The 14,453-nt window shown below is 44.2% G+C and overlaps 1 protein-coding gene across 1 annotated transcript in view; it reads left to right on the forward strand.

Annotated features, from left to right (window-relative positions):
- Nucleotides 1-14,224, forward strand: part of PTTG1IP (PTTG1 interacting protein) — a 32,580-nt gene extending 18,356 nt beyond the window's left edge. Inside the window, exons 4-6 of the mRNA XM_053564468.1 lie at nucleotides 8,115-8,286; nucleotides 9,561-9,607; nucleotides 12,925-14,224. Of these exons, the coding sequence (XP_053420443.1) occupies nucleotides 8,115-8,286; nucleotides 9,561-9,607; nucleotides 12,925-12,971 (266 nt within the window). The 3' untranslated portion in view covers nucleotides 12,972-14,224. The remainder of the gene's footprint in view (nucleotides 1-8,114; nucleotides 8,287-9,560; nucleotides 9,608-12,924) is intronic.
- The last annotated feature ends 229 nt before the right edge of the window (nucleotides 14,225-14,453 follow it).

Raw genomic sequence — 14,453 nt, forward strand, 5'->3', positions numbered from 1 at the left:
CTCCATTTCCATGAGTTCCACTAAATTAAGAGTTTAGAATGACTTATGCTGAATTATGACTTATGAATAAGCTGCTTAGAATTATTTTTCTTTCTGGTTTCTCTTAACTGTTCTCAGGCTTCAAACTTTTTTTTTTTTGAGACAGAGTCCCACTTTGTCACCCTGGGTAGAGTGCTGTAGCATCACAGCTCTCAGCAACCTCAAACTCTTGGGCTGAAGCGATTCTCTTGCCTCAGCCTCACGAAACAGCTGGGACTACAGGCGCCCACCACGATGCCTGGCTATTTTTTGTTGCAGTTGTCATTGTTGTTTAACTGGCCTGGGTCTGGTTCGAACCCAACAGCCTCTGTTTATGTGGCTGGCGCTGTAAACACTGTGCTACAGGCACTGGGCCAAACATCTTTTATTTTTATTTTATTTTTATATTTTTCGTTTTTTTTTTTTAATTATACTTTTGAATAAAGTTATACTTTATTTGAATATAATTATACTTTTTTTTTAATTGTTGGAGATTCATTGAGTGTACAAGAAACCAGGTTACACTGATTGCATTTGTTAGGTAAAGTCCCTCTTACAATTGTGTCTTGCCCCCAAAATGTGTGGCACACACCAAGACCCCACCCTTCTCCCTCCTTCCCTCTCTCTGCTTTTCCTTCCCCCCAGCCCCTCCCTCCTCCTTTCTCTCTCTGCTCTCCTCTTCCCCCACCCCCACCATGTCATTAATTGTCCTCATATCAAAATCGAGTACATAGGATTCATGGTTCTCCATTTTTGTAATGCTTTACTAAGAACAATGTGTTCCACTTCCATCCAGATTAATACAAAGGCTGTAAAGTCTCCGTTTTTTTTAATAGCTGAATAGTATTCCATGGTATACATACACCACAGCTTGTTAATCCATTCCTGGGTTGGTGGGCATTTAGGCTGTTTCCACATTTTGGCGATTGTAAATTGAGCTGCAATAAACAGTCTAGTGCAAGTGTCCTTATGATAAAAGGACTTTTTTCCTTCTGGGTAGATGCCCAGTAATGGGATTACAGGTTCAATTGGGAGGTCTAACTTGAGTTTTTTGAGGGTTCTTCATACTTCCAAAAAGGTTGTATTAGTTTGCAGTCCCACCACCAGTGTAAAAGTGTTCCCTTCTCTCCATATCCACGCCAGCATCTGCAGTTTTGAGATTTTGTGATGTGGGCCATTCTCACTGGGGTTAGATGGTATCTCAGGGTGGTTTTGATTTGCATTTCTCTAATAAATAGGGATGATGAGCATTTTTTTCTACATTTGTTAGCCATTCGTCTGTCTTCTTTAGAGAAGATTCTATTCATGTCTCTTGCCCATTGACATATGGGATTGTTGGCTTTTTTCATGTGGATTGATTCGAGTTCTCTATAGATCCTAGTTATCAAGCTTTTGTCTGATTCAAAATATGCAAATATCCTTTCCCATTATGTAGATTGTCTTTTTGCTTTGGTTGTTGTCTCAGCTGTACAGAAGCTTTTCGGTTTAATTAAGTCCCATTTGTTTATTTTTGTTGTTGTTGCAATTGCCACGGCAGTCATCTTCATGAGGTCTTTCCCCAGGCCAATATCTTCCAATGTTTTTCCTATGCTTTCTTTGAGGATTTTTGTTGTTTCATGCATTAAATTTAAGTCCTTTTCCATCTTGAATCAATTTTTGTGAGTGGAGAAAGGTGTGGGTCCAGTTTCAGTCTTTTACATGTGGATATCCAGTTTTCCCAGCACCATTTATTGAATAGGGAATCTTTCCCCCAAGGTATGTTCTTGTTTTGTTTATCAAAGATTAGGTGGTTGTAAGATGCTAGTTTCATTTCCTGGTTTTCTATTTGATTCCAAATGTCAATGTCTATTTTTGTGCCAGTACCATGCTGTCTTGATCACTGTGGCTTTGTAGTACAGCCTAAAATCTGGTATGGTGATGCCCCAGCTTTATTTTTATTACTAAGAACTGCCTTAGCTATATGGGTTTTTTTCTGGTTCCATACAAAATGCAGAATCATTTTTTCCAAGTCTTGAAAGTACGATGTTGGTATTTTAATAGGGATGGCATTGAATCGGTAGATTGCTTTGGGAAGTATAGACATTTTAACAATGTTGATTCCTCCCAGCCATGAGCATGCTCTTTCATTTGTTAATATCCTCTGCTATTTCCTTTCTGAGGATTTCATAATTTTCTTTATAGAGGTCTTTCACCTCTTTTGTTAGGTATATTCCTAGGTATTTCATTTTCTTTGAAGGTATGGTAAAGGGAGTTGTGTCCTTAATTAGCCTCTCATCTTGACTGTTGTTGCTGTGTACAAAGGCTGCTGACTTGTGGACACTGATCTTATATCCTGAGACATTACTGTATTTTTTGATGATTTCCAGGAGTCTTGTGGTTGAGTCTTTGGGGTTCTCTAAGTATAAGATCATATTGTCAGCAAAGAGGGAGAGTTTGACCTCCTCTGCTCCCATTTCGATGCCCTTTGTTTCCTTGTCTTGCCTAATTATATTGGCTAGAACTTCCAGCACTGTGTTGGATAGTAATGGTGACAGAGGACAACCTTGTCTGGTTCCAGTTCTAAGAGGAAAAGCTTTCAGTTTTACTCCATTCAGTAAAGTATTAGCTGTGGGTTTATCATAGATAGCTTCAATCGGTTTTAGAAATGTGCCACCTATGCCTGTACTCTTCAGTGTTCTAATTAGAAAAGGATGCTGGATTTTATCAAATGCTTTTTCTGCATCTATTGAGAGGATCATATGATCTTTATTTTTGCCTCTGTTAATATGATGGATAATGTTTATGGACTTGCATATGTTAAACCAGCCTTGCATTCCTGGGATGAAACCTACGTGATCATAATGTATGACTTTTTTGATGATAAGCTGTAATCTATTGGCTAGGATTTTGTTGAGAATTTTTGCATCTATATTCATGAGTGAAATTGGTCTGAAATTCTCCTTTTTATTTGGGGTTTTTCCTGGTTTTGGTATCAGGGTGATGTTTGCTTCGTAGAACGTGTTGGGGAAGATTCCTTCCTCCTCAATTTTTTGGAATAATTTCTGCAGTACAGGAATAAGCTCTTCCTTGAAGGTTTGATAGAATTCTGGTGTGAAGCCATCTGGACCAGGGCATTTTTTTTGTTGGAAGCTTTTTTATTGTTTCTTTAATCTCAATGCTTGAAATTGGTCTGTTCAGGAGCTCTATTTCTTCCTGGCTAAGTCTAAGGAGAGGGTGTGATTCCAAATATTGATCCATTTCCTTCACATTGTCAAATTTCTGGGTATAGAGTTTCTGGTAGTATTCAGAGATGATCTTTTGTATCTCTGTGGCATCAGTTATTTCCCCTTTATCACTTGTGATTGAGCTTACTAGAGATTTTACTTTTCTATTTCTAGTTAGTCTGGTCAAAGATTTACTATTATATTCGTTTTTTCTTTTTTTTTTTTTTTTCAAAAAATCAACTCCTTGTTTCATAAATTTTCTGAACGATTCTTTTGTTTTCAATTTCATTGATCTCTGATTTAATTTTGGATATTTCTTTTCTTCTGGGTTTAGGCTAGATTGTTCTTTTTCCAATCCCATAAGATGACTTGTGAGTTTGTTGACGTGCTCTCTTTCTGTTTTTCGAATGTAGGCATTTAAAACGACAAATTTTTCCTCTCAGAACTGCTTTTGCAGTATCCCACAGGTTTTGGTAGCTTGTGTCTTCATTGTTGTTATGCTCAAGGAAGTTAATGATTTCCTTTTATTTCTTCCTGCAGCCATGTTTCATTCAACAGAAGGTTATTTAATCTCCATGCCTTTGTGTGGAGTTGAACGTTTTTGTTGGATTTGAGTTCCACCTTTACTGCCTTGTGGTCTGAGAAGATACAAGGTAAAATTTCAATTCTTTTGATTCTTTTGAGGTTTGTTTTGTGTCCTAGGATATGATCAGTTTTGGAGAATGTTCCATGGGATGATGAGAAGAATGTATATTCTTTATCTTTGGGATGGAGTGTTCTATATGTGTCTATCAAGCACAGTTGTTCTAGGGTCTCATTTAAGTCCCTTATATCTTTGTTTGATTTCTGTTTAGAGGATCTGTCCAGCTCTGTAAGAGGAGTGTTAAAGTGCCCTGTTATTATGGTGTTACAGGATATCATATTGCTCGGACTGAGTAAAGTCTGTTTGAAGAGTCTGGGAGCATTGAAGTTGGATACATAAATATTTAGAATTGAAACATCTTCTCGTTGTATTTTTCCCTTGACCAATGTAAAGTGACCATCTTTGTCTTTTTTGACTTTAGTTGCTTTAAATCCACATGTATCTGAAAATAAAATTGCAACTTCTCTTTTCTTCTGAATCTGTTTGCCTGAAAAATTGTCTTTTAACCCTTAACTCGGAGTTTTAATATGTCTTTTGAAACTAGGTGTGTTTCCTGGCAGACAGCAAATGGATGGCTTGTGTTTTTAATTCAGTCAGCCAATCTATGCCTCTTCAGTGGGGAATTCAAGCCATTAGTGTGGTAGTGTTCTATTCATCTTATTTTGTGAGAGTCCATTGCTTAGTTTTATCTTTTGCATCACTGTGGAACTTAGGCTCTGTCCTTTAATTTCTGAGTTCTTACTTTGCTGTTGATCCATTGTGATGGTCAGTGTGTAGAACAGGTTGAAGTATTTCCTGTAGAGCTGGTCTTGTTGTGGCGAATTTCTTCAATGTTTGTATATCAGTAAATGCTTTGATTTCTCTGTCTGTTAAAGCTTAGCTTAGCAGGGTACAGAATTCTGGGCTGGAAATTATTCTGTTTAAGTAGATTAAAGGTCGATGACCACTGTCTTGTTTGAAAAGTTTCATTAGAGAAGTCTGCAGTCACCCTGATGGATTTGCCCCTGTAGGTCAACTGGCGCTTACTTCTGGCTGCTTGAAGAATCTTTTCTTTTGTCTTGACTTTGGACAGGTTCATCACAATGTGTCTTGGAGAAGCTTGGTTAGAGTTGAGGTGACCTGGGGTCCGATATTCCTCTGAAAGGAGTGTGTCAGAATCTTTGGTGATATTTGGGACATTTTCATTTATAATATTCTCTAGTATGGCTTCCATTCCCCTGGGGCATTCTTCTTCCCCTTCTGGGATTCCTACAACTCGTATGTTTGAACACTTCATAAAGTCCCCTAATTCTGTCAGCGAACGTTCTGCTTTCTCTCTCTTTTTTTTTTGTTGAGACAGGGTCCCACTCTATGCCCCTGAGCAGAGTGCAGTGCGTGTGGTAGCTCACCACAACCTCAGACTTGGGCTGCAGGCACTCCGCTGCCTCAGCCTCCGGAAGCCGCTGGGATTACAGGCGCTTGCCACGGCACCCGGCTGGGTTTTTCCATTTTTTTTCATGAGTCGGGGTCTCACTGTCGCTCAGGCGAGTCTCGAACTCCTGAGCTCAAGCGATTCTCCCTCCTCAGCCTCCCACAGTGCTGGGATTACAGGCGTGAGCCACCGCCCGGCTGCTTTCTCTCTTTTTTTCTGCCTCTTTAACTATCTGAGTTATCTCAAGAGCTTTGTCCTCTACCTCTGAGATTCTTTCTTTTGCATGTTCTAATCTGTTGATACTTTCTATTGCATTTTTAAGTTCCCTAATTGGCTGCTTCAGTTCCTTCTACTCTGCTATATCCTTTCTGTAGTCTTCATATTGTTCATCTCTTATTTGATTCTGTTTTTGGATTTCCTTTTGGTTATTTTCCACTTTGTCAGCAGTTTCCTTCATTGTTTCCATCATTTCCTTCATTGTTTTCATCACCTATATTCTAAATGCCCTTTCTGTCATTTCTTACATTTCTTCCTAGGTGGAATCCTCTGTAGTAGCTACCTCACAGTCCCTTGGAGGGGTTGCTCTGGACTGGTTTTTCATGTTGCCAGGATTTTTCTGCTGATTCTTCCTCATGAGTGTTTTCTTGTATCTGTTTCTTTGCCCTAATTTTCCTTTTACTTCCTCTTGCTGTTTAATTTACTGTGCCTCTGGACTAGGGTTTCGAAGAGTTTTGATACAGGACCAGAAGGATGAGAAGATTGAAGAGCAAGGGGTTGGGGGGAAGAAAAAAGAGAAAGGTAAGGGGGTGAGTAAAAGGGAATATTGACAAAAAGAAGAGAGGCACAGAAAGAGGGAGACAGATCAATATAGGTGTACAGTAGGGTACTTTGACTCAACCTAAAAAACCCCAACCTCTGGGGGTGCCAGGTTGTGTGGTTCCCTTGAGGTCAGCCATTCTTTGCTAGCCTGTTTGTACACAGTACCCCACCTCCACCAAGTAGAGAGGAAAGACAAAAATGCCATAAATGCCATAAATCAAACCAAAACAAGCAAACAGGAAACTTTACAGGATAAAACTGGGGGGAAAAAAAAAACAAATAATAGGGGTAGAAACACTAGCAAAAAGTTCTAATTGTTAAAGAAGGCAACAATGGAAAATTATGTTTAAACTAAAAAAATAAAGAAAGAAAAGAAAAATCTAGAGGGAAAATGTTGAAATTTAAAAAAAAAAACAAAGCAGTATGTATATGTATCTTGCTGAATATTGTCTGAGCAACAGGTGATCTTCTGGGGTATGAGATGTTAATCACAATGCTGATATGGCTGTACGAGATGGAGACTGGAGGCCTCTGCTGATTTCTCAAACCCCACAGGGTAGAGAGCCTAAATCTCTCCTCAGCCCACTTATTGGCTAAGCAGAAGCTTTCCCAGGAAAGCACTTGTCACTGGGATCACTCCCGAAGTGGCTGTCCACTTACCCAGTGTGACAAAACCTGTCTCACTCTATGCCCCCAAGAGCTAAGGCTGTAAGGCGTCTCAGTCCCTGCCTTTAGGCTCCTCAGTCACTAGATTACTAGCTCCCGCCCCATCCTTCTCTGCAACCCTGAGGGCAGAGCTTGCTGGGGTACTTCTCCCGCAATGGCTATGCATGACCCACAGCCGGGCTTGGTGGTTCAGTGGCTCAGTAATAGGGCCCTAGACAATGCTTAAAGTCCTCCACACTCTTGCCCAAGTTCTCTCAAGGTAGTTCAACTGAGTGCCAAGTCCAAAGAAACCAAAGCAGCTCACAGGTAAGGCCTTTCCAGTTTGCAGTCTCACTGCTGCTGTACTCACAGCCACCGGCAGGATTAGACTGAACACACGCAACCACTTGCCAGTTCTCCACTGCTTTTGTCCTCCTCGTGGCATTCAGAAGTCTCTCACTGACTCCCTATGTCCCCAGAGGGATGTTTCTGGGCAGATCCCACCAGCCGGAGATGCCTGGAGTCTTCTCTCCCTAGTCTCACTGTGCCCAGTTGCAAGGAAGCTGTTACTCAGCTGCCATCTTGTTCCTCCCCCGTATTTTTTTATTTTTTCGAGACAGAATCTCACTTTGTTGCCCTGAGTAGAGTGCCATGGTGTCACAGCTCACAGCAACTCAAATTCCTGGGCTCAAGTGATCCTTCTGCCTCAGTCTCTTTGGTAGCTGAGACTGCAGTTGCACACCACAACACCCGGCTATTTTTTAGAGATGGACTCTCGCTCTTGCTCAAGCTGTTCTCCAACTTCTGAGCTCAAACAATCCACCCACCTCGCCTCCCAGAGTGCTGGGATTAAAGGCATGAAAAACTTAAGTATTAAGTGAGAAAAACTGTCTTATCACTTAAATTCATTGGAGTTACCCATAAATTGTAAGTCACATATATGTGGTTGAAAGACTCCCAAGAGTCGGGCGGCACCTGTGGCTCAGTGGGTAGAGTGCTGGCCCCATATACCAGGGGTGGTGAGTTCGAACCTGGCCCCGGCCAAACTGCAACAAAAAATAGCCAGGCATTGTGACGGGTTCCTGTAGTCCCAGCTACTTGGGATGCTGAGGCAAGAGAATCACCTAAGTCCAGGAGTTGGAGGTTGCTGTGAGCTGCGATGCCACAGCACTTTACCGAGGGTGATAAAGTGAGACTGTCTCAAAAAAAAAAAAAGGAAAGATTCCAAGAGAGCCATCCTGGGACCCTGTCATAGGGGCACAGCCATGGGCTCTGCAAGCCCTTGGAGCCAGCATCTGGGTGCTCTGAGATCGTTCTCCACAGTGGCAGGTTCTATGCTCGACATCAGTCTCACTCAGCTTGCTTGCTTTTCCAGTGAACTTTGAAGCATTGATTATTACCATGTCAGTGGTGGGGGCAGCTCTTCTTCTGGGTATTGCTATCTGCTGCTGCTGCTGCTGCCGGAGGAAAAGGGGTCGGAAACTGGACAAGAGTGACGAGAAGGCAATGAGAGAGCAGGAAGAGCGGCGGATGCGGCAGGAGGAGAGGTGAGGCCTCGGCCTTCCACGTGGAAGTTTTGGAAGGCCATGGAAATAAGTCTTGAGTTTTATTAGGTTTTAAAAATTAAGAATGTGAGGGAGGGTAATTAGTGGGACCACAACCTATGGTGCGTCTTACAGGAGTACATGTGAAACTTACTAAATATAGAATATAAATGTCTTAACACAATAACTAAGAAAATGCCATGAAGGCTATGTTAACCAGTTTGATGAAAATATTTCAAATTGTGTATAAAACTAGCACGTACCCCATGATTGCATTAATGTACACAGCTATGATTTAATAAAAATAAAATAAAAAAGAAATTAAAAAAAGAATTAAGAGTGTGTTCAGTATCCATGGAATTTCCCGGCTGTAGGAAAGTGAGGAGAAAGTGCGTGTGGTGGGCCCTGGGTGCCCAGCTTGTTTATGCTCCCTTGCCCATGTCCCATGTTCTCCAGTTGGAGAACTAGGGTTGCAGCTGCTGGTGACTGGCAGGCAAAACACCTGTGTTTGCACTTTAACAGCTGTTTGTTTTAACTGCAAAGTGGCGGAGAGGGGACAGCACTGGGCAGGATCTGCCCGTGGCGGAGTTGGGTCTGGCATCACCAGTCTCTGACACAGCACTGTCCTGAGTGTGTTGCAGGGGCTGTCTGGCAGCCCTGGGGGCAGCTGAGGTGGCTTGTATCATCCACACCTGGACAAAGGGAGGAACAAAAGGGCTGACTGGTGGGACTGGCAGCTGGTGAGGTTAGAGGCTGGACAGACCTTCCATGTGGTCACCTTGAGGTCATGTGCTACTAAATGAAGGCTGACGATTGCCTTTTCCTAACCATCTTTGGAATCTAGCTTGAAACTTAAAAAGTGCATTTTCTTTATATGAAAAAACTTTAAAAATTACTGTATTGGGATTTTAATTGCTTTTACTGAAAAGAATAGGACAATATTTTGGAGCAGCTCTGAAGACTGTTTGCCACTGCCCTGCCCTGACAGGGATGTGGCCTCATAGCCAAGCCTACCCCCATCCTGTCTCATTTTGGGAACTGGGGGGAGGCCACTGGAAGGATCTTGCAGCCTCTGCTGAAGGAGACTGCAGAGCGTGGCTTTGATGTTATGTTGTACTTTGTACTTTGGTGCTAACAATCTTTCTTTCTTTTTTTTTTTTTTTTTTTTTTTGGCCGGGGCTGGGTTTATGAACCTACCACCTCCGGCATATGCGGCCGGTGCCGTACTCCTTGAGCCACAGGCACCGCCCACAATCTTTCTTTCTTTTCTTTCTTAGGCGAGCAGAGATGAAGTCAAGACATGATGAAATCAGAAAAAAATATGGTGAGAATTGTTTCCTTTTCAGTCGGTTGGGCTGGGCTTTGACACCAGGCTGTCTTGGTCCTCGTTAATGCCAAGTGAGATGCAGCTGAGGATTTGGGCTGCGGGTTCTGTCCTGTGGGTTCAGCATCGTTGTGGGTGGTGCTGTGGTCAGCTCTCTCCACTGCCCAGAGCGCCAGAGGCGGAGCCCTGCATCTCACTGGGCTTCTTCAGCATGTGTGCTTTCTTGGATGCTTGTTTGCTCACACGGTATAAAAGCTTCCAGAATGGCCTGTGTGCAGCTGTTTGTCATCTCATTTGAGCCTTAACGTGGGTGTCCCCGGGTGGCTGGTGCCCTAGCTCCTGTCCTTGTCCTGAGTGCAGCCCCTCCATCTGCGGGGTGCATAGTACTCAACTCTCATCTTCTGAATGTCACAGGCAACATTGCTTTTTCAGAAAATTCACAGAAACTGAGGCTGTAGTTCCTCTCACCGTGTCTCCTAGACATTGTTCTTGTTTGGGGAGATTCTAGGGGGAGACTTTGAAGTAGCCAGAATGGACATGAGTGTCAAGTGTAAACCTTTCATTTAATTGGAGTGAATTGGAAATATACATTAAATTATCTATACTCCCCCTACTTACATGATATTAAAAGTCCGTAAAGAGTAATGGTGTTTTCTGGCCAGGTTTTTTGGTTGTATGATGGTGCCAGGTATGATGGAACTGACTCCTCCCTTGTCTGGACCTGGTGGCCAAGGGCCTCAGAGCATCTCCAGGACTGAGCCTGCTGCACTTCCTTCAGATCACTGTGTTAACAGGCTAAATCTGATCTGGAAAAGTTCAAAATCTTTTTTTTTTTTTTTAAGAGACAGAGTCTCATTTTGTCACCCTCATAGAGTGCTATGGCGTCACAGCTCACAGCAATCTCCAGCTCTTGGGCTTAGGCGATTCTCTTGCCTCAGCCTCCAGAGTAGCTGGGACCCGCCACAATACCTGGCTATTTTTTTTTTTTTTTTTTTTTTTTTTTTTTGTAGAGACAGAGTCTCACTGTACCGCCCTCGGGTAGAGTGCCATGGCGTCACACGGCTCACAGCAACCTCTAACTCTTGGCCTTACGCAATTCTCCTGCCTCAGCCTCCCAAGCAGCTGGGACTACAGGCGCCCGCCACAACGCCCGGCTATTTTTTTGTTGCAGTTTGGCCGGGGCTGGGTTTGAACCCGCCACCCTCGGCATATGGGGCCGGCGCCCTACTCACTGAGCCACAGGCGCTGCCACCTGGCTATTTTTTTTTGTGGCAGTTTGGCCAGGGCCAGGTTCAAACTTGCCACCCTCCGTATATGGGGTCAGTGCCCTACTCACTGAGCCAAAGGCGCTGCCCCAAAATCTTTTTCTAATGCACATTCCTTTTGGAGTCCCCCTTTGTATAAGGAACTGTCATAGTTTAGTGGAATTTTAGGATCTTGCCTACTAGGGACATCATGTCATTGTAATTTGTCTCAGTCATCTGAGGAGACGATGTTAGAGCAGAGCCCAGGAGCAGCAGTAAACAGTCACCTCTTTCTGAGGGGCGTTGTTGGATGAGCGTGCGCAGGGCTGGCTCTGCCTTGGCTGGGATGTCCCTCTCCCGTCCATTGAGGCCTCCGGTCATCTCCAGCTGTGAGGCTCTCCTGGTGCTCCGAGGCCCCGGCTCCTCTGCTATGAGGGTAGCTAGATGTCCAGCAGCTGGCAGAGCCTGCCCTCCTGTGCTTTTGCCCCGCAGTCCTCTTTGTGCCTGGGCAGGGCTGTGCTGGCTTCTGGGCTTCTCTGAAGTTGTCAGGCTGTTGTCTTTGAGCCCGCTCTGCCCCTGATTCAGCGTGGCCCTTGCCCTTCCTTCCCCAATGCTGGCCCTCCATGTCCTGTGTTCTGGTGTGTGTGGCATGGGTGGGGATGGGGCTCCAGAGTGTCGTCATCCCCCTTGCTGAGTGCACACTTGTGCAGTGCAGGGTCGGCCATTGTGCGTCTGCCAGGCTGGAGAGCTTTTCCACATCTGATTAGCATTAATGTAAACACAAGCAGTGTTTAGAACTGCTCCACCTTGGCTCTGCTTGGGCCCCAGCCGGGGGAAGGGCTGTCAGTGGGGCTGGTCTTCTGTATCCTGCACTGACTGAGTGTCCCACTGGTTTTTTGGTTTTTGTTTTTTTTTTGAGACAGAGCCTCAAGCTATAGCCCTGGGTAGAGTGCTGTGGCATCACAGCTCACAGTAACCTCCAACTCCTGGGCTTAAGCGATTCTCCTGCCTCAGCCTCCCGAGTAGCTGGGACCGCAGGCGCCCGCCACAACACCCAGCTATCTTTTTGGTTGTAGTTGTCATTGTTTGGCAGGCTCAGGCCGGATTCGAACCCACCAGCTCTGGTGTATGTGGCTGCCTCCTTAGCTGCTTGAGCTATAGGCGCCACCCCCACTGGTTTTTAATTTGACCCTTTAATCATACTAATGAAATTATCTCTTTGTGCCGGCTTATGACAAATATACTGAATGGCTTGCACTTTGGAAAGCCTCAAGGAGGGGGAAGAATTCCCAGGAGTTCCCCAAGGGAGAAGGCTCTGGAATCATACAAATACCAGTGCGTTCACGAAACCTTTCCTTTGATTTTGGTTTTCCCCTTAAAATAAAAGTAGAGCTGGACAAGGCTGTTCTTTTCTGGCCTTAGTGTCTCACAGCCAGTCCCTGAAACTGACATGGAGCCTCACCCTTAAAGCCTGGCCCCTGTGGTCTCCGCTGACAAGTGAGAGAGGGCTGTGAGCCTGTTCTTTCCTCACCACTTCCCTGCTGCCTCTCCCTCTCTTATTATCTCTCCCCCCATCACCTCTGCCAAAAAAACTTGCAGGAAGGAGATTTGTTGCATTGCTCCTGATAATTTTGGCAGGTAAAATAGATTTTTAAAGAGAAAGAGTGTGTATGGCTAGGTGTGGTGGCTCACGCCTGTAATCCTAGCACATTGGGAGGCTAAGGTGGGCAGATTTCATGAGCTCAGGAGTTTGAGACCAGCCTGAGCAAGAGCAAGACCCCGTCTCTAAAAATAGCCATGTGTTGTGCTGGGCGCCTATAGTCCCAGATAATCAAGAGGCTGAGGCAAGAGAATAGCTTGAGCCCAAGAGTTTGAGGTTGCTGTGAACCGTGACGCTACGGCACTCTACTGAGGGTAACAAAGTGAGACTGTCTCAAAAAAAAAAAAAGAACACCTGTTTCTCTTACAACTTTAGCAGGGCTTCATGTTAGACTTTGTTAACTTTATGGCTTTTTAAAATTTTGTTGCTGTTTTAGTGAATGGATTTATAATTCAGGTTTATTCTGTTTTCAGGTTTGTTTAAAGAAGAAAACCCATATGCTAGATTTGAAAACAACTGACACACTCCAGAGCAATCCAGAGCTGCGTGTGTGGCGCGCACCTTCCTCAGCATGATACAGCGGGGAGGCTCTATCCTTGTCCATCTCCTGACCTTGACACCGACCTTGACACTGTGCACCTGCCAGCCCTTTACAACTGGCTGCTTGGGGAGGTGCCTTGAAAGGACAATCCGTCTCTTGTCCCTGAAAACTTCTGTTTCCTATTATCTCTATTTCTGTAGTCACTTGGGACAGCAAACCTTTGGGGGTTTTGTTTTTGTTCTTTTGAGAAGGAAATGTGCCTGTTCTACTACTGCTTGATTTATAAGCTCATCGCAAACTAAGCAGCCTAACAGCACTAACTCACTGCTGCTGTTCATTCTTCTATCAGGCAGCAGAACTCTTGAGTTCCTTTGTGCCCACTAACAAGCTTCACACTCAAAGAAGCGTCACACAGTAACAAATCAAAGTCATTTTTACCTTTGTTGTGGGGAGAATTCATCAGTCCCTCATCATTTCCACATAAAACCAGGAACAGCATCTCTGTACCGTATGTGTACGGCCTGGTGTGTTCATCCCGTCTGCATCTATACCTGTGTTGACTCAGGTGGCTTTTGCTGATGATGTGTGGGGTTCCAACACACCTGGGGTTCTAGTAGGGACCCACCTCCTAGACTCAACTGTGTGGAATGGCATTAAGGAATATGTAAAATCACCCTAATTTTTTTTATGATTCACCCCCCCCCCCAATTAAAAGTTCACAAAAAAACTTTCATCTAAGTTACTGGACAATTTTTAAAATTTGTATCTTTAACAGACCATGAAAATCTTTTTCCCAGTAGAAACTTGAATTATACATGTGGTTTTCCAAGCTGTCTCTAAGGGGCTGTTGGCTGCTGTGTGCTAACTACAGGAGGAAGACGACCCTGTTGTGTCCAACCTGGGCAACACCCTCAGGGTCTGGCACAAGTCACAGATCCCCGTGCCTGCCCATCAGGCTGTCTGGGATCAGTGCTGCGGGAGGTCTGCCCAAGGAGAGGGCAGGAGCTATCCCGCATGTCAGCCTTTCTAGGGAGGGCTATGTGCCCTGGATGCAGCAAGGGCTCCACCCATAGCACCCAGCAGGCACTGGGTAATGTCCTGCCCTGAGAGATCACTCTGCTACTAGCGCTTTGGCCTGGACAACCCTTCAGAGTCAGCCTCTCTGAGAGCTCCCTGATGGTACTCTGAGTGTCCGCCGTGGTGTGCATGTCATGTAATGCATTTCCTTAAAATCAAGTGTGTGACTTCAGTAAATACACCAAGCACTTCATGGCAGGGAAAGCAAAATACAATGACATTACTGTGTGAAAAGCTCTGCTCATGTACCTAAAACAGATTTGAGAATAGTCCCAGTTGCCAGATTGCTTTGAATTTCAAAAAGTTTTGCTTTGGGAAAATAGGTTGACAGCACCTAAAATAAGTGACGTATTCAATTTTCACACACTTCACACTGAGAGGGAA

Source organism: Nycticebus coucang, chromosome 16 (assembly GCF_027406575.1).
Source record: "Nycticebus coucang isolate mNycCou1 chromosome 16, mNycCou1.pri, whole genome shotgun sequence".
In the NCBI taxonomy this organism is placed as follows: Eukaryota; Metazoa; Chordata; class Mammalia; order Primates; family Lorisidae; genus Nycticebus; species Nycticebus coucang.